The sequence below is a fragment of the Oryctolagus cuniculus genome, chromosome 14 (assembly GCF_051225735.1).
Source record: "Oryctolagus cuniculus isolate XC-2025 breed Fujian yellow rabbit chromosome 14, ASM5122573v1, whole genome shotgun sequence".
Lineage (NCBI taxonomy): Eukaryota > Metazoa > Chordata > Mammalia > Lagomorpha > Leporidae > Oryctolagus > Oryctolagus cuniculus.
The window spans coordinates 19,471,152-19,493,207 of record NC_142880.1 but is presented as its reverse complement, the minus strand read 5'-3'; the positions used below and the strand labels follow the sequence as shown (position 1 = coordinate 19,493,207).

The window sequence follows — 22,056 nt, the reverse complement described above, 5'->3', positions numbered from 1 at the left end:
TGTGGCCTTTTGGGGAGTGACCCAGCAGGTGGAAGATTCAGCTCTCTCTCTGTAACTGCCTTTCAAATAAATAAATTTTGTTTAAAAAAAGGCATTCTGCTTTCATAATTTTTAAAAAAGGTTTATTTATTTATTTGAAAGTTAGAGTTATACAGAGAGAGAAGGAGAGGCAGGGAGAGAGAGAGAGGTCTTCCATCCGCTGGTTCACTCTCCAATGGTTGGAGCTGCAGTGATCTGAAGCCAGGAGCCAGGAGCTTCTTCTGGGTCTCCCACATGGGTGCAGGGGCCCAAGGACTTGGGGCCATATTCTACTGCTTTCCCAGGCCATAGCAGAGAGCTGGATCAGAAGTGGAGCAGCTGGGAAAAAGTCCCCTGCTTTCATAATTTAAAAACAGTAAGTTGCATGTTGATGGTTGCATGACTTAGTAAATATATTAAGAGCCACTGAATTATGTACATTAAAATGGTGCATTCTCTGATACGTGAGTTCTATCTCAACAAAAAGAACTCGAGTGAGTAGTCTGACTTTAATGTCTGAAGTATAACCAGGTAGGAGAGAACGCCCACACTGGGCACAGGAATGTCCTGCTGTGTTCTTTCACTGCTGTGTCTGGTCACTGGTTGCTCCTCAGCGTGTGCCCAGCGTGTTGGAGGACTGGCTCCCATGCTCACTGGAGTTTTCCTGGCTGCAGGTAAAATCCGTGACGGTTGCTGAGGGACTCGTGGAAGACCAGTTCGATGTCACCGTGAAGATGAGCACCTACCTGGTGGCCTTCATTGTTTCAGACTTCGAATCTGTCAGCAAGGTGACCAAGAGCGGAGTGAAGGTGAGCCTGTGACTGCCACGTAGGGCCACCAGCTTGTCCTTGTTTCCAAACTCGGAGTCCTGCAGCCTAGGGAACCCTCTCCCACCCCCCAAGTCTTGGGCGAGCCCAGACTTGTTGCTTGCCCTATTGTCCAAGATGGTCAGTTTCATGGTAAGCATCCCATAACAAAAACGGGGGCAGAGGTTGGCTTGGCATGAGTCATGATCTGAACTCCAGCATTGCCTGGATCTCTGACCTTGGCCTTGCTCCCTCTGGGACGTAGTTTGCACTTCCTTAGGGTAGGCCCTGCTTCTCAGACTGCTTCTGGGTGGAGCTGTCTGTGGTAAAGTAAAGGTCACCGACTCTGTGAGCAGGTCATCCCTGGCCGTGGGAGGTAGTAGGTAGAGCAACTGGTCTGGGGCAGTAGGCGGCTTAGGGAGAGCACTTGGGCCAGGGAATACTGGGGTGAAAGACCTTGCATCAAGGGGCACTTGCTCCTCGTGGTATAGTCCACTTGCATAGTGGACAACCTGTGCAACTGTCCGCCACAGCCCAGAATGCAGACAGGTCTTCTTCGAGGGGAGGAAGGGACAGTGTTGGAAGACCCTTCATCTATTTGTGCTGGTTTTCGCGAGGCTGACTGGGGAGGCTTCTCTTTCTGTTCCTCACGTGGAGGTGTTATCAGTACCTGGGGAGTTGCAGGTGAAGCTTGAGATTCGGAGGGAGGGAACACTGCCAATCCCAGGGGAAACCCTCAGTGAAAACACCTGCCCACGTTTCTCAGTCTGTTAGAGAGAATTCTTGTTATAACGTCAGACCCGTGCTAACATTTTCTATTTCTTGAGCCACATCGTATTTTCCTGTCGTGTGCCTGGCAATGGCTGTTTCTGAAGTCTCTTGAGTGTCTGATTCTGGGTCTTGCTCTCCGTGAGGGCTGCTTTGTGGGTATCGCGAATCACGCCTCTGAGCGACAGGTGCCTTCTGGCAGAGAGACCTTGTTTGCTTCTGCAAGGTGATTGGGAATACCTGTTGGCCCGGGACCAGCTGCGGGAAATGATTGGCTGCAGGTTTGAATGGCGCAGTGATCTTAAGTCCACGAGGGTTGGCTTCTAACCACAGGTTCTCTCAGGCTTTCCCCATTCTCCCCTAAGGTGCACAAAAAGAGCGCGCATCCCTGGGGGCGGCCTCCAGGCTGGGCCTCCTCATGGGCGCCCAGGGAGGGCATCTTAAGTGGGGTCAGCTGGGGAGCCACGGTGTGGGCCCCGTGCAGCTGCGGCTTGTACAGCGTGGGCCGTTCTGACCAGGAGCTGGGTGTGCGCTTCCACCCCACCTCCACCTTCCCAACCCCCTCCCACCCCCGCTATTTAACGCCGTGAGCCCAGTGGTAGGTGACCAGCCGTCATCAGGCTAGTGCCCGCCCAACCCGGGCTTCTGGGGGAAGTTTCCAGGGTGGAATTAGTGAGTGTTATGCAGGCGCCCTTCCGAACTTGGGGATCCTAGCATGCAGCAAAGGTGGGGTTGTCACTGGGGACAGCCAGCAGTGTGCCCTGGCTGGAGGGTTCCAGGCTGGGATGCCACAAAGGTGCCAGCAGGGCAGCGAGAAACCCCGAGGCTCGCAGGACTCGACTGGGGGTTCCAAGCAGGTTCTGTTAGGATTCCGACAGCCATGGAGACAGGGGACTCAGAGCCAGGCCAAGTGACAGAGGTTGGCAGACGTGTGCCAGGGAGCTGGGCACCGGGTGCAAGGCTTTTGTGGACTAGCCGTGGTTCCTGTAGCCAGAGTGAGTGGTGGCCACGTGGGACGCCAGGGCGGCCCAAGCAGCGGCTTGGGTGTGTGGGGGGGAAGGGGACCCCCCCAGATGAAAACCAGGGCCACCAAAGGCAAGAGAGACCAAGACCGACAAGGTCGCCAGGTGAGTAACGGTGTCTGGAAGTCCAAGGTAGGCAAGTGGACCTGACGGAAACAAGACAGTGTGCATGTGCTTGGGGACAGAAGACCCCAAGGAGCTCCTAGAAAGGCAAAAGCGCCGACCCCAGCCCAGCACCCAAGGTGGGCTGAGGGCTGCAGGTAAGGGGCAGCCGAAGTGGACCCGGCTGGGGCGCAGTGGCCCCTGCACCTCCCCTGGTAAAAGAACCTTGTCCCTCTCGACTTGGGCCATGAGACCAGGGCTGAGGCCCAGCCCTAGAGGCCCTTTGGGGCTGCCTCCGTGGGCGAGGGCTGCAGGTGAAGCTCCCTGTGCATCAGGGGCGGCACCCAACCTGATTGTGGAGTCAGCCAGGATCCTGGAGCTGGGAGCCCACCTGGACATCCTTGGTGAGTTTCCCCGGATTCTCGCCTCCCTTGCACTTGAGGGTCTGGGTCTCTGCCCCAGGCTCCCCTTGTTTCTAGGGCTAGCGTCTGCCTCTCTCGGGCTTTCCCACCCTCCCTCAGAATGGAAATTTTCAGGGATGGTCCCGTCCTATCTGACAGCTATTGGCTGCACCTGCCAGCCAGGCTGCCACCTTGCTGAGGCCTTAAGCTGAGGGCTGGGATCTTGTGACTTGGCGCAGATGGCCCTCTGTGGAGGGCCTAGAGGTGCTCAGGCATCCCGGGTAGATCCTGTTTACGATCTGGGATGTCAGGGCTGAGAGACTCCACAAAGGGGCAGTGGGTGCTGGATGCTTAGGGACCTGTTAGAGCCCCTGGGATGCCCAGTCCCAACCCATCCACTCTCTAGGTGGCAAGAAGTGTTCTCAGCTGTGGGTAACCAGATCCCATCTCATGGACCCACCCCTAGGTTGCCCCCTTAAACTGGGAAGCCTCTGGCTGAAGACGTAAGTTCAGGCAGAAAGCAGCTGGGAGTTAATGAGGAAGGCAAGGAAGAAAGACCCCCCTTCCCCCCACTGCAGCCCCGAGACCTGAAAGAACAGGTTTATTTCAGATCTTTCTGGGTGCAATCTTATGCGGGAGCTCCAGGAGCGCCAGCTGCGCCCCCTGTAGGCATCGCGCTGGGTGTGAGCTTCCACAGAGATTTCAAAAGGGAGCCTGCGAGGCCAGGGAGGTTGTGGATTAGTGGGTAGCGAGGGGATGAGAGTTGTGTGGGTGGAAGGACACCGTGGGAATGGAGTACAGGGGAGGCCTATTGTGCTGCCCTTGCCCCATGAGAAGGAACATTCTAGGCCCTGGGGTGGCCTCCGGGGCAGGCACTCCCCTCCCCTTCCCAACATCTTGAGTAGCAGCTGGTCATGGAGCTGCGGCTTGCACAACACTGGGACGTGCCTGGCTGTCTCGACTGTGGACCTGTTGGGCTCATCTACCCCGTCCCACTTGCACTGTGCTCCCTGGGTTACTGCGGGCCGACTTGCTGCTATCGGTCCCTCCCCTGCCCAGCCCCCAGGTGGTTTCCTTTGGAATCGGTGAACGTGACACGGGAGCCCTCTCGGATTTGGGGCTCCTGTAGGACGCCTCTGCACGTAGCCAGGTTTGAACGGAGCATGCCTTTGACTTGCAGCTTCCCCGAGACGTTTGTGTGTTAGGTGGCAACAGTCCTTTTCAGAGGCTGGGTTTATTGGCAGCAGTCCACATCATATAAGCAATGGAATTCCCAATAGTTATTACCACTGGTGACCGTACCACCACTGTGGAGCCAGTCTTGTCTCCAGTCCTGGAGAGAAACCACGCTGACGTTGGGGTACCTTTTCTATGACTTCCTTAGGTTTCTGTCTATGCTGTGCCAGAGAAGATCAATCAGGCAGCTTACGCGCTGGATGCCGCAGTGACTCTGCTGGAGTTCTATGAGGACTACTTCAGCATACCGTATCCCTTACCCAAACAAGGTAGATACGAGGCACGGAAACAAGGTGGCATTGGATGACCCCAGTCAGATGACGTCCTTGTAATCTGCACATCCATGGTTATCTTGGGAGCCCCTGAAGTCCACCTCCAGTGTCAAATGTTGGGGGCGGAGGGGGGGGTCCTCTGAACTTCTCCTCAACCCTGATCTACACAATGACCTTATGGTAGCACAGAATACGTAACAAAGTTTGTGGAAAATGGAATTTAAAAATGTAGTGCAGGGGCCGGCGCCATGGTTCACTTGGCTAATCCTCCACCTGTGGCACCGGCATCCCATATGGGCACCGGGTTCTGGTCCCGGTTGCCCCTCTTCCAGGCCAGCTCTCTGCTGTGGCCCGGGAGTGCAGTGGAGGATGGCCCAAGTGCTTGGGCCCTGCACCCCATGGGAGACCAGGAGAAGCACCTGGCTCCTGGCTTTGGATCGGCACAGCGCGCAGGCCGTAGCAGCCATTTGGGGGGTGAACCAATGGCAAAGGAAGACCTTTCTCTCTGTCTCTCTCATTGTCTAACTCTGCCTGTCAAAAAAAAATGTAGTGCAAAAAAACCTTAATCCAAGCACAATCTTCATATTTTTTTAAGATTTATTTTTATTTGAAAGAGAGGTAGCGAGAGGTCTTCCATCCTGTGGTTCACTGCCCAGATGGCTGCAATGGCCGGAGCTGTGCCAATCCAAAGCCAGGAGCTTCTTCCAGTCTCCCATGAGGGTGCAGGGGCCCAAGGACTTGGGCCATCTTCTACTGCTTTCCCAGGCCACAGCAGAGAGCTGGATCAGAAGTAGAGCAGCCAGGACTTGAACCAGAGTCCATATGGGATGCTGGCGGCGCTTCAGGCCAGGGCTTTAACTCGCTGCGCCACAGCACCGGCCCCCATAAGCGTTTTCTATGAGGTTTTTAAACACTTGTGCTGAGAGCAGGTCTGGAGGCACGTGGCATGGGGGCTGTTCTGGCTTCTGCTTTGGTGCACAGGCAGCAGAGCACAGAGCCTGCATGGTTTTCATTATTGGCACAGGCATGGCAGGGACACTGGGTGCTCAATGAAGTTTTACTTTTAATAAGTTACACGGTGCAAGAAGACCTGCATTTTCTTTCACGTGGGAGTTCTTAAGGCCATCGCGTGTTGGAGTTTTGTAGGTATACGTGGGTCTTGGGCATCCAAAGTAGAGTGGATCATTGGGGAAATCGGGATTGTTCTGTTCCCAGACAGCACGTCAGGGAGTTAGGGAGCCTGTGGCTTTGGGCACTCACCTGACTTGGTCACAGCAGCAGCGAGTGAACTGGAGTCACTGAGCCCCCTTCCGTCCACTGTGCAAGGCTCTTCAAGGCCAGAGCTGTGTATTTCAGTGCAGGGCGGCTTTGCTTTTGTTTTGGTCCCGACTCCCGCCCATTCTGAAGCAGTGTTGGTGGCTGTGTGGTTTGGAGACGAGTGACACACTGTGTTTTTCCCCCAAGACCTTGCTGCTATTCCTGACTTCCAGTCTGGTGCCATGGAAAACTGGGGGCTGACGACCTACAGAGAATCTGCTCTGCTGTTCGATGTGGAAAAGTCTTCGGCATCCAGCAAGCTCGGCATCACCATGACCGTGTCTCACGAGCTCGCCCACCAGGTACGCAAGCTCAAGTACACGGTAAAAAGGTGATAGTTAAACCACCTGTGTGCTGCTTCCGGGGGAGTATAAGGCTGTTTGTAAACTTCTAATTTTTACTTTCTATTCTCATGGGAAAAATTGCTGCTTTAGAGCATTTCATATTTTATAATATGTCAAAGGATTCTTTTTTTTTTTAACTTTGGTTAAAAATTCTAATTCCATGTGTATGTCAACATTCCTAAACTGACATTAGAACATCTAAAATATTCCTTCTGAATGTTTTTTTGGTTATGGCTGCTGTTAGAGATCATAGATAATCCGGTCTCCATAGAAACGTGTGAATACGCCATCACATTTTCCTTCTAGTGGTTTGGGAACCTGGTCACTATGGAATGGTGGAATGATCTTTGGCTGAATGAAGGATTTGCCAAGTTTATGGAATTTGTGTCTGTCAGTGTGACCCATCCGGAGCTGAAAGTTGTAAGTGGTTATTTTCTTAAATTCTAGGTTGAACTGTTCTGCTCAGTGTTGGTGGAAAATATTTACTACTCTTTGATTTGTAAAGTTCAAGGAAATACTTCATTGATAACTTCCCTGGAAGCCTAGCTAGGAATCATGTTTTAATACGCTAGTGAGCTAGTTACTTCTGGATAAGACTTTAAAGCTGATTATTATGAATTATTAAATTGTCTTAACATGCAAAACAGGAATAAAATGCTTGAATGTCTATTTCTCCAACCGCTAGGCTGCTCATTGCAGAAGAATTAGGTGCAGATTGCCAGCTTAACAAATTATGCTTAAAGTAACTGCACATTTGATTGGCTATTGTCCTGCACTCATGGGTCACAAATTTAATGCTTTGGAACGGAAATACTTATTTTAAAAATTACATGTTTAACTTGAAAATCACGTACAGAAAAAACAAACTTTTATTCTAATACAACGATTCCTTTAATTTGTGCACATTGACTTACCATTTTCATCTGTACATAAAATTTATAGTTACAACTGTTAAGCACGTATTATTATTACACTACAGATCAGAAATATCTTCAAATGTTTCTACATAATGCTTAGTGATAAAGTGATTAGATGCATATTCTATTGAACTAATGTGCCCAGTAAAGCAGATTAATGCTGGAATTTGTGCTCCATTGTTTTTTCTCTTAAATCTAAATACCTTTGCTTAAAAACAGAACAGATGGTGATGGGTAATGTTGGTCACCACACCTAGTTTCCTGTTCTGCTATTTGGTTGTAGGCATACTGGTTTTGTTTTCAAGTGAACCTGAAATTTAAGGTGATAAGTCGTTAAGATGAACAAAGTCTAAGACGTCTCCCTAGCATTTTCTTAGATGCTCTTTGGAAAATGGTAATGGCTTTATTTCATAAATACTAGAAATAGGACTAGGTGTTGGCCCCGTGGTTGGGAGCACAAACCTATTGCCCTTCCTTCCTTCCTCCTGTATCCCTTATCTGAAGGAAGGGCAGAGGTGACGTTTGCTTTTCCTGTCCGATAGGAAGATTACTTCTTGGGCAAGTGTTTCAATGCAATGGAGGTCGACGCCTTAAACTCCTCGCACCCCGTGTCCACCCCTGTGGAGAATCCTGCTCAGATCTTGGAGATGTTTGATGAGGTTTCCTATGAGAAGGTAACGGTGGATTATAAGGCTTTGGAAACTGGAGGCGTGAATCCCGGGGGTCGGGGGAGGGGGAGGTTAAGGACCAGGCTATGCGGTGGCTTTTCCTTGGCAGGGGGCAATCCGGATCCACCCCACCGCCTCTCTGCTGTCCATGCTGGCGGCAGCTAACCTGTGTAGGCCTAGCTCGCCGTGGGCTTGTTATCCTAAAGGTTATATCATGGTCGGCTGCTACCCTCTTAGGGGATGCAGGTCTGTGTCTTGTGGAAACTGTGTTTCTCCATCTTTCCATGAAGGAGCACTGATGAAGCATCAACCTGACAAACATGAGCGTTCCTTCCCTTGTTTGTGTAGCTTACCTCTTAGTGCCTTCAGAAGTGGTTTGAGTTGGAAACTGTTGCCACCACTTAATTATTGGGAGGCTTTTTATAGGAACTCGGATTTCTAGCCGCTTTTGGGAGATAGGGAAAAGGAGGGTTGGGCCACCTGGTCCTTGGCAGTGTAAGCTGGAGCAAAGCTGTGGCCCCCTTCTGAATTTAAGCTTGCGCTTTGCTGCTCCTCTGCCCTTCCCAAGTGTTGGGTTGTCAGCCTTGGGACAGGACAGAATGGGCTTGACTTCCCATCGTCCCCGGCTGTTGTCTGACTTGTAGCAAACAGTAAAGTACTTCTTGCATGCATGTGTCCATCAGAAGTGGAGGTGGTGTGCATTTGGTACAGCGGTTAAGTTACCCTTGGGAAGCCCATATCTTATACTGGAGTGTCTGGGTTTGAGTCCTGGCTCTGTTTCGAGTCCCAGCTCCTGCTAATGCATGCTCTGGGAAGCTCCAGGTGACAGCTCAAGTGACCGAGTCCCTGCCACTAGTGTGAGAGACCTGGACTGGTTTCTGGCTCCTGGCTCTGGCCTAGTCCAGCCTGGGCATAGAAATCCTTCAGGGAGTGAGCCAGTAGGTGGGAGATCTGTCTCCCTGCCTCTCCAACACAGAAGTATGCAAGGGAGTGGAATGCCAAAGAGCATTCTGACCTTGGGACTGCTCCCATCACTTAGTCACCTGTGTCATACGTCACTGGAGGCGTTTGAGTTTGTGACTCGGGGCCTGTGGAGACGGGCATGGTGGGAAAAGCACCTTCTGCCTAGGAGCTGTCTGCAGAGCTGCTGGGAGTGTGCCTGCTCTTCATCATGGGTCCTGGGGCCCCCGTGGCCCTCTGTGCTCAGGCTACCTGGGCTCGCTGTGCACACCTGAGTTCCTGACCAGGCGCCTGCCTCTGCTTCCACCTCTAGTGCTCCGGCCCTTGTTGCGCCCACCCGTCCCCACTCTGGCCTCAGAGTGGCCACAGGGTGGTCAGGGCCCCGTGTTTCATCCACTGTTGTCCACCCAGTGTGAATGCAGGGAGCTGGTAGGTGATGCCGATTCTCGGGGCAGGGGACGGGGAGGACGGCCCCTGAGGGGAGCTGAGGGCTTCCTTGGGCTAAGAAGACACAGTTGCCCAAGAGAATCCCCTGCCTGAGACGGGACCAGCTTTGCCTCCTTCACTCTGTTGCACAAACTGTCAGACGTGAAAAGTACCCCGAAGCCGTGTGTCCCAGGAATCATTGCCACGTGAAACGTGACGGCAGACCGGATGGCGACTCGGCTAACGATGACGGCGTCTATTGTCTTTTCAGGGTGCCTGCATTCTGAACATGCTGAGAGATTACCTGGGTGCCGATGCCTTTAAGAGTGGTATCGTGCAGTATCTCCGTGAGTACAGCTATAGGAACACCAAGAACGAGGACCTGTGGAACAGCATGGCCAGGGTGAGTAGATCGCTGCATGTCCCGTCTTGCTGTCCTCTTTGTCCTGCGTTGAATCGCTGACCCTGAGAAGAACTGAGTGTTTCCTATGGAAGCAAGAGTGACGCGTGGGTTCTGGGTTTCAGATCTGCCCTGCGGGCGGCATGCAAGAGACAGAGGGCTTTTGCTCTAGAGGCCAGCATTCGTCTTCGTCCTCGGTGAGTTTCCCCAGCTGCAGGTGTGCCCCTCGGCACTTTGCTTTCCCTCTATATAAAGGATGGCTCCGTGCCAGACTGAGTCCTTGGTCATGGCGCCCTCCTTCCAGCTAAGGCTGCACCTCAACCATGCCCCATGCTCGGCTGAGAGCCTTACCCAGTTTTCTCACAAAGTATCTCCCCATGAGGGAGGTATAGGCTTCCTTGGGAGTGCTTCTCGCCAACCCCCGCCCTGCAGCCTCACTGTGGGAAGCCGTGCACCATGCTGTGTTTCTGTGGTGGGTGAGGTCTGCACCAGTCCCAAGGGCTCTGCACTTGGGACAAAATAATGGCAGTGAGTGTTCTTGATAGTGTCCCATGCGTGGGGCAGGTGTGTGTTTGCTCCTTTACCCTTAACACAAACCTATGAGCTGTGTATTGTGATGGTCCCTATTTCTACACATGAAAATAGGAAACCCGAAGTATGTGCTTGGTAGATTGCAGAGCAGGGATTTGAATTTAGATCACATTCACGTTATTAACTGCTCAGTTCTGAAGTATCGCCAAACAGCCTGGATGTCTGATTTGGATTGTGCAATATTTTCATACATAGCTGAGGGTGAACCTGTAGATTCTGCTGTTTTATCCATGTTTAAACTTTCTTGGCTTTTCCCTCCCTTTTTATTTTATTAAAGATTTATTTACTTGAAAGTCACAGAAGGAGAGGTGGGGTGGGGGGAGGGGAGGGTCTTCATCTGCTGGTTCACTCCCCAATCAGCCGCAACTCCCCAGTTGGTTGCAATGGCCAGAGATGTCTGATTCAGAGCCAGGAGCATCTTCCAGGTCTCCCACATGGGTGCAAGGGCCCAAGCACTTGGGCCATCTTCCACTGCTTTTCCAGGCCATAGCAGAGAGCTGGCTGGGAAGAGGAGCAGCCGGGATTCAAACCGGCGCCCATATGGGATGCTGGCTCTGCAGGCAGTGGCTTTACCAGCTATGCCACAGCGCTGACCTCTTTTCCCCCCGACCCCCACCCCCCCTTTTTTTTTTAAGAATTACTTAATTATTTGAAGGGCAAAGTTGCAGAGAGGCAGAGAGAACCAGATCTTAAACTGCTCGTTCACTCCCCAGTTGGCTACAATGACCAGAGTTAGGCTGGGCCAAAGCCAGGAGCTTCTACCAGGTCTCCCATGTGTGTAGCAGGGGTCCAAGCACTAGAGCCATCTTCTACCTTTCCCAAGTCATTAGCAGAGAGCTAGATAGGAAGTGGCACAGCTGGGTCTCAAACTGGTGCCCATATGGGTTGTCAGCACTACAGGCAGCAGCTTTACCTGCTACACCACAGCTTCAGCTGCTTTCTTGGCCTTTTAATTCTTGGATATTACATTATTCAACTTCTAGATTTGTCCTGTAGTATGTTTTATATTCTTGTTAGCTCTTTTTTGAAAGCTTTTATTTAATAATTAGAAATTTCATAGGTACAGCTTTAAGAATTCTGGTGGTTCTCCTCCCCCCCCCCCCCGCCCCCATACCCACCCTCCCATCCCTTCTAGTCCCTCTCCCATCCCATTCTTAAGATTCACTTTTAATTATCTTTATATACAGAAGACCAACTCTATACTAAGTAAAGATTTCAACAGTTTGTACCCACACAAACACAGAAAATATAAAGTAATGTTTGAAGACAAGTTTAATTCTCATAGCACAGCTCATTAAGGACAGAGGTCCTACATGGGGAGTTAGTGCACAGTGACTCCTATTTACCAATTGACACTCTTATTTATGGCGCCAGTGATCACCCAGGGCTCTCGTCATGAGCTGCAAAGGCTATGGATGCCTTTTGAGTCCACAAACTCCATCAATATTTAGACAGGGCCATAAGCAAAGTGGAAGTTCTCTCCTCCCTTCAGAGAAAGGTACATCCTTCTTTGGCCCCTTTTTTCCACCAGGATCTCAGAGATCCTTATGTAGATTTTTTTTTTTTTTTTTTTTTTTTGCCATAGTCTTGGCTTTCCATGTCTGAAATGCTCTCATGGACTTTACAGCAAGATCTGAATACTTTAAGGGTCGATTCTGAGGCCAGAGTCGGGTTTAGGTCATTTGCCATTCTACGAGCCTGCTGTGTATCCCGCTTCGCATGTTGGATCATTCTCCTTTTTAATTCTATCTTGTTATTAGCAGACACTTGGTCTTATATGATCTGACACTTAATCCTATCTCTATGATCAGTTACACACTAAATATGATTACTTTAACATATAAGATGGCATTAGTACCACTCAGCTTAATGGGATTTGGAGTTCCATGGCAAGTTTTTAGCTTTACCCTTAGGGGTAAGTCCATATATCTCCTCCCTCTCTTATCCCCACTCTTATTTATTTATTTTGACAGGCAGAGTGGACAGTGAGAGAGAGACAGAAAGGTCTTCCTTTGCCGTTGGTTCACCCTCCAATGGCCGCCGTGGCCAGTGTGCTGCGGCCGGCACACCGCGCTGATCCGATGGCAGGAGCCAGGTGCTTCTCCTGGTCTCCCATGGGGTGCAGGGCCCAGGCACTTGGGCCATCCTCCACTGCACTCCCTCGCCATAGCAGAGAGCTGGCCTGGAAGAGGGGCAACCGGGACAGAATCCGGCGCCCTGACCGGGACTAGAACCCGGTGTGCTGGCACCGCAAGGCGGAGGATTAGCCTAGTGAGCCGCGGCGTGGCTCCCACTCTTATTTTTACTGGGCTCTATTTTCAATTGGATTTAAACACCTATGAATAGTTCTGTGTTAAGAGTTCAACAGTATTAAGTAGAAAAAGAAAACAGTAAAAGAAAAACTTCCTCTGCAGTCCAGACAAGGGCTGTTTGAGTAGTTACTTCTAATACTGTCAGTTTCACTTCTACAGGTTTCCTTTAGGTGCTCTGTTAGCTGTCATAGATCAGGGAGATCATATGATATTTGTCCCTTTGGAACTGGCTTATTTCACTCAGCGTGATGTTTTCCAGATTCCACTATTCTGTTATAGATGACCGGATTTCATTTTTTTTTAAAAACGACTATGTAGTATTCCATCGAGTACATATCCCATAGTTTCTTTATCCAGTCTTCTGTTGACAGGCATTTAGGTTGAGTCCATGTCTTAGCTATCGTGAATTGAGCTGAAATGAGCATGGAGGCGCAGATAGCTCTTTTATTTGCCAATTTCATTTCCTGTGGGTTAATTCCGAGGAATGGGATGGCTGGGTCGTGTGGCAGGACTACATTCAGATTTGAGCTATCTCCAAACTGTCTTCCATAGTGGCTTTACCAGTTTGCATTCCCACCAACAGTGGATTAGGGTATCTTTCCCCCTACATCCTCACCAGCATTTGTTGACTTAAAGCCATTCTAACTGGGGTGAGGTGGAACCTCGTTGTGGTTTTGATTTGCATCTCCCTGATGGCTAGTGATCCTGCGCATTTTTCATGGGTCTGTAGGCCATTTGGATTTCCTTTCTCGAGAAATGTCCAAGTCCTTTGCCCACTTCTTGACTGGATTGTTTGCTTTGCTATTGCTGAGTTTTCTGATCATCTTATATATTCCGGTTATTAATCCTTTATCGGTTGCACGGTTTGCAAAATAATTCCGCCCATTCTGTTGGTTGCTTTACTTTCCTGACTGTCTTGCTGTACAGAAGCTTCTCAATTTGATGTAATCCTACTTGTTAATCTTGGTTTTTATTGCCTGTGCCTCTGGGGCCTTTTCCAGGAACTCTCTGCCGATGCCAATGTCTTGCAGGGTTTCCCCAATGCTCTCTAGTAATTTGATGGTATTGAGTCATAGATTTAGGTCTTTAATCCATTTTGAATGGATTTGTGTGTAAGGTGTAAGGTAGGGGTCCTGCTTCATACTTCTGCATGTAGAAATCCAGTTTTCCCAGCACCATTTGTTGAAGAGACTGTCCTAGTTCCAGGGATTGATTTTTAGCTCCATGGTCGAATATAAGTTGGTTGTAGATGTTTGGATTGACTTCTGGAATTTCTATTCTGTTCCATTGGTCTAGCCATCTGTTTTTGTACCAGTACCAGGCTGTTATGATTATAACTTCTTTATAGTATGCCCTGAGATCTGGGATTGTGATGCCTCTGACTTTTTGTTGTATAAGATTGCTTTAGCTATCCAAAGTCTTTCGTGTTTCCAGATAAATTTCAGCATTTTTTTTCTAGATCTGAGAAGAATGTCATTGGTATTCTGATTAGTATTGCATTGAACCTGTAAATTATTTTCAGAAGAATGGACATTTTGATACTGATTCTTCTGATCCATGAACATGGAAGTATTTTTTAAATATCTTCTATTTCATTCTTTAGAGTTCTTTAATTCTTGTCATAGAGATCTTTGACCTCGGTTAAATTTATTCCAAGGTATTTAATTTTTTTGGTAGCTATTGTGAATGGAGTTGATCTTAAAAGTTTTCTCAGCCATGGCATTGTCTGTGTATACAAAGGCTGTTTTTTGTGTGTTTTTATATGCTGCTGTTTTACCCAACTCTTGAGTTCCAGTAGTTTCCTAGTGGAGTCTTGGTTCTTGTATGTATAATCATATCATCCATAAATAAGGGTAGTTTGACTTCATTCTTTCTGATCTGAACCCCTTTGGTTTCTTTCTCTTGCCTGACAGTGGCTCTGGCTAAATCTTCCAGGACTACATTGAATAGAAATAGAGTGGGTGTCCTTGTCTGGTTCTAGATCTCAGTGGAATGTTTCCAGTTTTTCCTCATTCAATATTATGCTGGCCATGGGTTTGTCATAAATTGCTTTGATTGTACTGAGAAATGTTCCTTCTAGACTGAATTTACTTAGTTTCCGTCATGAAAGGGTGTTGTATTTTATCAAATGATTTCTCTGCATCTATTGAAATAATCATATGGTTTTTGTTCAATTTGTTAATATGTTGTATTACACTGATTTTGCATATGTTGAAACATCCCTGCATATCAGGGATAAATCCCACTTGGTTCGGGTGAATGAGCTTTCTGATATGTTGTTGAATTCGATTGGCCAGAATTTTATTGAGGATTTTTACGTCTATGTTCATCAGGGAAATTGGTCTGTAGTTTTCTTCTCTGCATCTTTTCTGGATTTAGGAATTAAGGTGATGCTGGCTTCAATGAAGGAATTTGGGAGGAGTCCCTCCCTTTCAATTGTTTTGAATAGGTTGAGAAGAATTGGAGTTAGTTCTTTAAATGGTAAAATTCAGCAGTGAAGCCATCCGGATCTTGGCTTTTCTTTGTTGGGAGGGCCTTTGTTACTGACTCCACTTCTGTCTTGGTATGGGTCTGTTCAGGTTTCCTATGTCTTCATGGCTCAATTTAGGTAGGTTGTATGTGTCCAGGAATTTATATATTTCTTCTAGGCTTCCCAGTTTGTTGGCCTACAGCTCTTTGTAGTCATTTCTGATGATTCTTCTATTTCTGTGGTGCCTGTTACATTTCCTCTTCATCTCTAATTTTCTTGATTTGGGTCTTATCTCTACTTTTTGTGGTTAGTTGGGCCAATGCTGTGAATTTTGCTATTTTTTCAAAAAGTTCTTCATTTTGCTGATTTTTTTATATTGATTTCAATTTGTTTTCTTATTTTAATTTTTTCCTTCTACTGGTTTGGGTTTAGTTTTTTCTAGATCCTTGAAGTGCATACATAGTCCATTTATTTGCCTTTCCAATTTCTTGATGTAGACACCAATCACAAACTTTCTTAACACTGCTTTTGCTGTATCCCACAAATTTTGGTATGTTAGATCACCACTTTACTTGTTTGCAGAAATTTTATTTCTCTTGATTTCTTCTGTGATCCACTGTTCATTCAGTGACATGTTCATTCTCCATGTGTTGACATATGATGTAGGTATTCTTGGGTTGTTGATTTCCAGCTTCATTGCATTGTGGTCTGAGAAGATGCATGGTATGACTTCAATTTTTTACTTTGAGACTTGCTCTATGGCCTAGCATGTAGTCAATTTTAGAGAAAGTTCTGTATACTAGAGAAAAATATGTGCACTCTTTGGCTGTAGGGTAGAAGGTTCTGTAGATATCTGCTAGGTCTATTTGGTCTATGGTGTCAATTAACTCTGTTTCCTTACTGATTTTCTGTTTTTGTTGATCTGTCCATGGCTCAGAGTAGGGTATTCATATCTCCCATTACTACTGTATTTGGATCTATATCTACCTTTAAATCTTAACATTTCTTTTAAATAGCCAGGTGCCCTGTAGTTGGGTGCATATACATTTATAATGGTCACATCTTCCTATTGAATTGATTCTTTGATTTTTTTATATAGTATCTTTCTTTGTCTCTCTTGATGTTTTTTGTGTTAGTCTATTTTGTCTGATATTAGGATGGCCACACCAGCTCTTTTTGGTTTCTGTTAGCATGGGTTATCTTTTCATCCTTTCACTTTGTCTGCAAGCATCTTTGTTGGCAAGATGTGTTTCTTGTAGGCAGCAAATAGATGGGTTTTCTTTTAATACATTCAGCCAGTCTGTCTTAACTGGGGAGCTGAAACCGTTTACATTCAGTGTTACTGTTATTAAGTACTGGCTTTGCCCTGCCATGTTTCTGTAAATAGTTCTGTTTGATTTCATTTGTTCTTTTGCTGGGTAGTTATCTACTTTTCCAGTGATGTTTCTGTTTCTGTGTGTAGCACGTCTTTGAGCATGTTTCCTAGGGCTGGACGAGTGCTTCCAAATTCTTTGAATTTGTTTGCTGTAGAAGATAATTACTTTCTCCATTCATAACTGAGAATTTTGCAGGACATAGTAATCTGGGTTGACAGTTTTTTTGTTAGGAGAAAAATGTCTCGCCATTTTCTCCTTGCCTGTAGGGTTTGTGATGAGAAGTCTGGGGTGAGTTTAATTGGGTTTGCTCTGAATGTGATTTATTGTTTGTCTCATACATGTTTTAGGATCTTTTCTTTATGGGTTACTGAGGAGAGCTTTGCCACTATGTATTGGTGAGCATCTTTTCTGGTCATGTCTATTGGGAATTCTGTGTACTTCTAGAACTTGAATGTCTCAGCTATGATTTCATTAAGAAGGCCTTCTAATCCTTTCTTGGTTTTTATGCCTTCTGGAATTCCTAGGATCTGTATGTTGGATCGCCTGATAGAATCTTGCAGATCTCAACCATGTTTTTCTTTCTTTTTTTTTCTTTTTTTTTTTTTTTGACAGGCAGAGTGGATAGTGAGAGACAGACAGAAAGGTCTTCCTTTTGCTGTTGGTTCACCCTCCAATGGCCACCGTGGCCGGCATGCTGCGGCTGGCGCACCGTGCCTATCCGAAGGCAGGAGCCAGGTGCTTCTTCTGGTCTCCCATGCAGGTGCAGGGCCCAAGCACTTGGGCCATCCTCCACTGCACTCCCTGGCCACAGCAGAGAGCTGGCCTGGAAGAGGGGCAACCAGGACAGAATCCGGCACCCCGACCGGGACTAGAACCCGGTGTGCCGGCGCTGCTAGGTGGAGGATTAGCCTAGTGAGCCACGGCGCTGGCCAACCATGTTTTTCAATTTGCTGATTTCCTGTTGTTTGGTCTGTTACTTCTAGAAATTTGTCTTCTAGTTCCGATATTCGTTCTTTTTCATTTATTCTATTGAGACTCTCCACTGTATTTGCTCTATTGAATTCTTCATATCTAGTATTTCATTCTGACTTCTCTTTAATATAAATTTCTTGAACACTTTTCACTTAGATTGTGAATTTGTTTGCTTCTAAGTATCCTGATTAATTTTCTGAATTCCATTTCTGGCATATCCTCAATCTCTTCTTCAGCTTCTATTATTGAAGAGTTGATAGTGTTCCATTCTGGGGTTAATATGGCCTTCCTTACTCTCAGTTAAATTTTTCCACTTTTTTTTTTTTTGGCATTTCTGGTGCCATTTATCTTCATTATGTGTCTTGGTGCTGTGGCATGATTCCCCTCTTCTAGGAGCTGCTATGTGTCTGTGCATTGTCAGTGGAGACATGTAGCCCCGCCTCCGGAAATCCGGCTGAGTTCTGTATGGTGATGAGGCCAGATAGGAGAGCTCTGGTGCGCTAAGCCCCACCTACTTGGGCTGGGCTGTGGTGTGTGAAACGAGCTAGGGATTTCAATGTTTAGAACTTCTCCCTGTTGTACAGCTTGTGTGGAAGTGGGAGAAAATTGCTCTGAATTGTTACGATTCTTGTTCCCAGGTTGGGTGGGAGGTGAAGTGGCCCTCGCAATTGATGGGTGTGTGTACAGGAGGCAAATGCGGTAGCACCCTGTTCACATTTGGAGAAGTGAACAGACAATATGGCTTCTCCCAGCTGGCTTTGGGTCCTGTTGGGGTAAGGGGGAGATGTGGATGGGAAGGGGTGTTCCTGAGTTCTCTATTCTCCTACTCTTCCCTCTTGGAATTTCAAACACAGTTCGCCCAGCTTGCCTGCCCACTGCTAATCACAGCTCTGTGGATTCATGACCTCGCCTCTCACCTGGTCTGCCCAGGGAGGGTGTGGTGTCGGTCGCCTGTTTGGCTTCTCCACTGCACCTCTGCCATGTCTGATTCTTTGCTCCCTCTGTTTGGTCCTGCTCAGCCTCTGCTGGACTCCTGGGCTTCTCTGCTCAAAACTCTCAGAGCTCTGTCACCAGCCCGTATCCCCTTTCCTTATTAACCATCTATTTCCCCCCACCCCCAACTCAGAACGTCTTGTTGCTGTACCACCATCTTGGCTCTGCCCCCTCTAATTTTATTGATTTGGGTCGTCTTTCTGCCTTTTTTGTTGTTGTTGTTGTTAGTTGGGCCAATGGTGTGTCAATTTTATTTTTTCAAAAAATCAGCGTGGTTTTTTTTTTTTTTTTCTGAACTTTTGATACTTTTTGGATTCAATTTTGACTTCTCTAACTTTAAATATTTACTCCTAGTTTTGGGTTTGTTATTCAAGATCCTTGAGACGCACTGATAGTTCATTTATTTGGTGCTTTTCCAATTTCTTGACGTAGGCACCTATTGCTATAAACTTTCCTCTTAACACTGCTTTTGCTGTTTCCCATAAGTTTTGGTATGTTGTCATCTTCATTTGTTTCCAGAAAATTTTTGACTTCTCTTCTATGACACACTGTTCATTCAGGAGCATGTTGTTCAGTTTCCATGTGTTTGCACAAGCTCTAGGGATTCCTGAGTTGCTGATTTCCAGCTTCAGTCCATTGTCCAAGAAGATACATGGTATGATTTCAATTTTTTTGAATTTGCTGAGACTTGCTTTATGGCCTAGTATGTGGTCAATCCTAGAGAAAGTTTCATGCACTGCTGAGAGGAATGTATATTTAAGTTTAGGATGAAAAGTTCTATAGATATGTTAGGTCCATTTGGTCTATAGTGTCCATTAAATCTGCTATTTCCTTGTTGATTTTCTGTCTGATCTATCACTGAAAGGGGAGTATTGAAGTCTCCCAATACTATTGTATTGGAGTCTAAGTCTGCCTTTAAATCCATTAATATATTTTTTTAAAATAGCCAGGTTGCCTGTAACTAGGTGCATATACGTTTATATTAGTCACATCTTCCTGCTGAATTGATCCCTTACTCATTATATAGTGCCCTTCTTTGTCTCTTAACAGTTTTTGTGTGAAAGTTCTATTTTGTCTGATATTAAGATGGCTGCACCAGCTCGCTCTTGTTTGTTTCTGTTAGGATGGAAAAAAGATAATCCATGCTTTCATTTTCAGTCTGTGTGTCTTTGAGATGTGTTTGTAGGCAGCAAATAGATAGGTTTTGTTTTTTAATCCATTTAGCCAGTCTGTATTACTTTTAAATTTTTATTTATTTGAAAGAGTTAGAGAGGTAGACACAGAGGTCTTCCATCTGCTGGTTAACTCCCCAGATGGCCACAACAGCCAGAGCAGGGCTGATCCAAAGCCAGGAGTTTCTTCTGGATCTCCCATGTGGGTGCAGGGGCCCAAGGACTTGGGCCATCTTCTGCTTTCCCAGGCCATAGCAGAAAGCTGGTTTAGAAGAGGAGCAGCTGGCACTAGAACCGGTGCTCATATGGGATGCCAGTGCTTCAGGGCAGGGCTTTAACCCGCTGTGCCACAGTTCTGGCCCCCAGTTTGTGTCTTTTAACTGGGGAGTTGAGGCCTTTTACAATCAATGTGACTATTGATAAGAAACGACTTTGCCCTGGCCTTTTTCCATAAATATTCCTATTTTTTACATTGAATTTCCTTTGAACTTAATTTTCTTCCTTTACCTTCTTCCTTTACCTTCTTTGATAGTGATGATCATGTTTCTGTGTTTCTGTGTGCAACACATCCTTTGTAGGGCTGGATGGGTGGTGACAAATTATTTCAATTTCTGTTTGCTATGGAAGGTCTTTATTTCACCTTCACTCATAAATGAGAGGTTTGCAGGGTATAAAGTTTTTTTCTCTTCAGACTTGGACTAGATCTTGCCATTCTCTCCTAACCTGTAGGGTTTCTGATAAGTCTGCTGTGAGTCTAATTGGAGATCCTCTGGAAGTACTCTTGCATTTCTCTCATGCACATTTTAGAATCTTTGTTTTGCTGTGGTGAGTTTGATTACAGTGTGTTGTGGAGAGGATCTTTTCTGGTCTTTGAGTTCTGTGTGCTTCCTGTACTTGGATGTCCCTTTCTCCAAACCAGGAAAACTTCCTGTTTCACTAAGAAGGCCTTCTAATCCTTTCTCTTTCCATGGCTTCAGGAACTCCTGGAACCCATATATTGGGTCTTTTTATAGTATCCTGTAGATTCCCACAGGAATTTCTAATTTCTTGTTCCTGGTTTGACTCTACACTTTCCTGTGCTTTGTATTCTAAGTCCAGTATTCTTTCTTCATCAATTCTGTTAAGGCTCTCCACTGCATTTTTTATTCTATTGAATTCTTCATTTTGATTTCTCTTTAAGATCTCAACTTCATGGGAGAAATTCTTTCATGTCCTGTGCTGATTCTGTAGTTTATGTATTTGCTTCTGATTATTCTATGTAATCTTATGATCAGTTCTCTGAATTCCATTTCTTGCATTTCTTCTATCTCATCATCTTAATCTGTTACTGAAGTTTTCGTGTTCTTTTGGGGGTGTCATGTTGTCTTATTGTTTCTTGAATTGATGTGTTGAGCATTTGTGGAGATTTTTTTTTTTTTTTTTGCTGTGGCAGCTTTTCTTTTGTACTATGACTCTGTAGATAAGTGGAATGACCGTTTTAGGTGGAATGACCGCTCAGTGACTATCTGGAGGCTTGTAGTGGGTGAGGCCAGAGAGCTCTGTCCAGTTCTCCATGGTTAAGGGTGTGCCTAAGGTGACAAACCCAGGTTTAGCGTGGTAAATCTTTTTCTTTTAATTGGAAGGGAAATGTATTCTGCTCAGCTGAGCTCCTCTTCTCAATGGAGACCAGTGCCTGAGCGCTAGCCCCAGTGGGTATAACATTCGTCTGCTCTGTCCCAAGGACCACAAAAAGAATCGGTGCAGTCCTCGGTGTAAGTTCAGTTTCCCCAGTGATGTCTCTCACCAGGTAACCAGGAAAGTCTGAGCATGTGGAGTCTCCCACTGAGACTGCTCCAGGTTCCAGCCGTGCTGTGAGTCCTCCCACACACCTTCAGTTTTCTTTTCAGTCCCAGTACAGAAGCCTCACACAGTCCCAAGCTCCTAGACCCCTGTTCTCCCCACCAGAATCGGGGGTCTCCACTCTGCTGGTTGCTGGGCACAGACGTGAGCTGGTGCAGCTGTTACATATGTCCAAAGTGGTGCCCGCTCTATGAGCTTATTCCAGGACGCTGTTGTAAAGTGATGAGAGAGAAACGTGTCCGTCCCGTCTTTTTCTTCTTCCCTCCTTTAGTTTGGCTGGTACACTTTCTCCCACGGGGCTCCAAGCCACATTCCCTCTAGGCTTTTCATGCAGCTTTTTCACCAGTGGCTTGGGCTGCTGGGGTCTGGTGTCGCCTCACTTTCCAGTGCTGGCGTGTAGGCTCTCGGCTGTTGGAGTCCTGAGTTGTGGGTGTCCATGCCCTCCACCTAGATCCACCGTGTCCCTCTAATTTCAGAAGAGTTTCCTCTGCCATTTTCTCCTTAACTCTTCCTGAGACTACACTCTCTCCACTTTTTTTTTTAAACTATCTTCTGGGCTAGAGCAGTAAGCTCCCTCCCTACTCCACCATCTTGGAAACTTTGTTCCTAACTCTTAAGTTTTTATATTGTCAAAAAAAAAATGACATCCCATTTTGAGTTCATGATGACTTGTT

General features: G+C 46.8%; 1 protein-coding gene across 5 annotated transcripts in view; it reads left to right on the top strand.

Moving 5' to 3' along the window:
• Positions 1-22,056, top strand: part of ERAP1 (endoplasmic reticulum aminopeptidase 1) — a 178,637-nt gene that overhangs the window by 139,179 nt on the left and 17,402 nt on the right. For all 5 annotated transcript variants that reach the window (XM_089313058.1, XM_089313055.1, XM_089313057.1 and 2 more), the window contains 7 exons: positions 693-827; positions 4,502-4,622; positions 6,090-6,244; positions 6,593-6,706; positions 7,746-7,877; positions 9,529-9,660; positions 9,783-9,854. In XM_089313058.1, the coding sequence (XP_089169184.1) occupies positions 693-827; positions 4,502-4,622; positions 6,090-6,244; positions 6,593-6,706; positions 7,746-7,877; positions 9,529-9,660; positions 9,783-9,854 (861 nt within the window). The remainder of the gene's footprint in view (positions 1-692; positions 828-4,501; positions 4,623-6,089; positions 6,245-6,592; positions 6,707-7,745; positions 7,878-9,528; positions 9,661-9,782; positions 9,855-22,056) is intronic.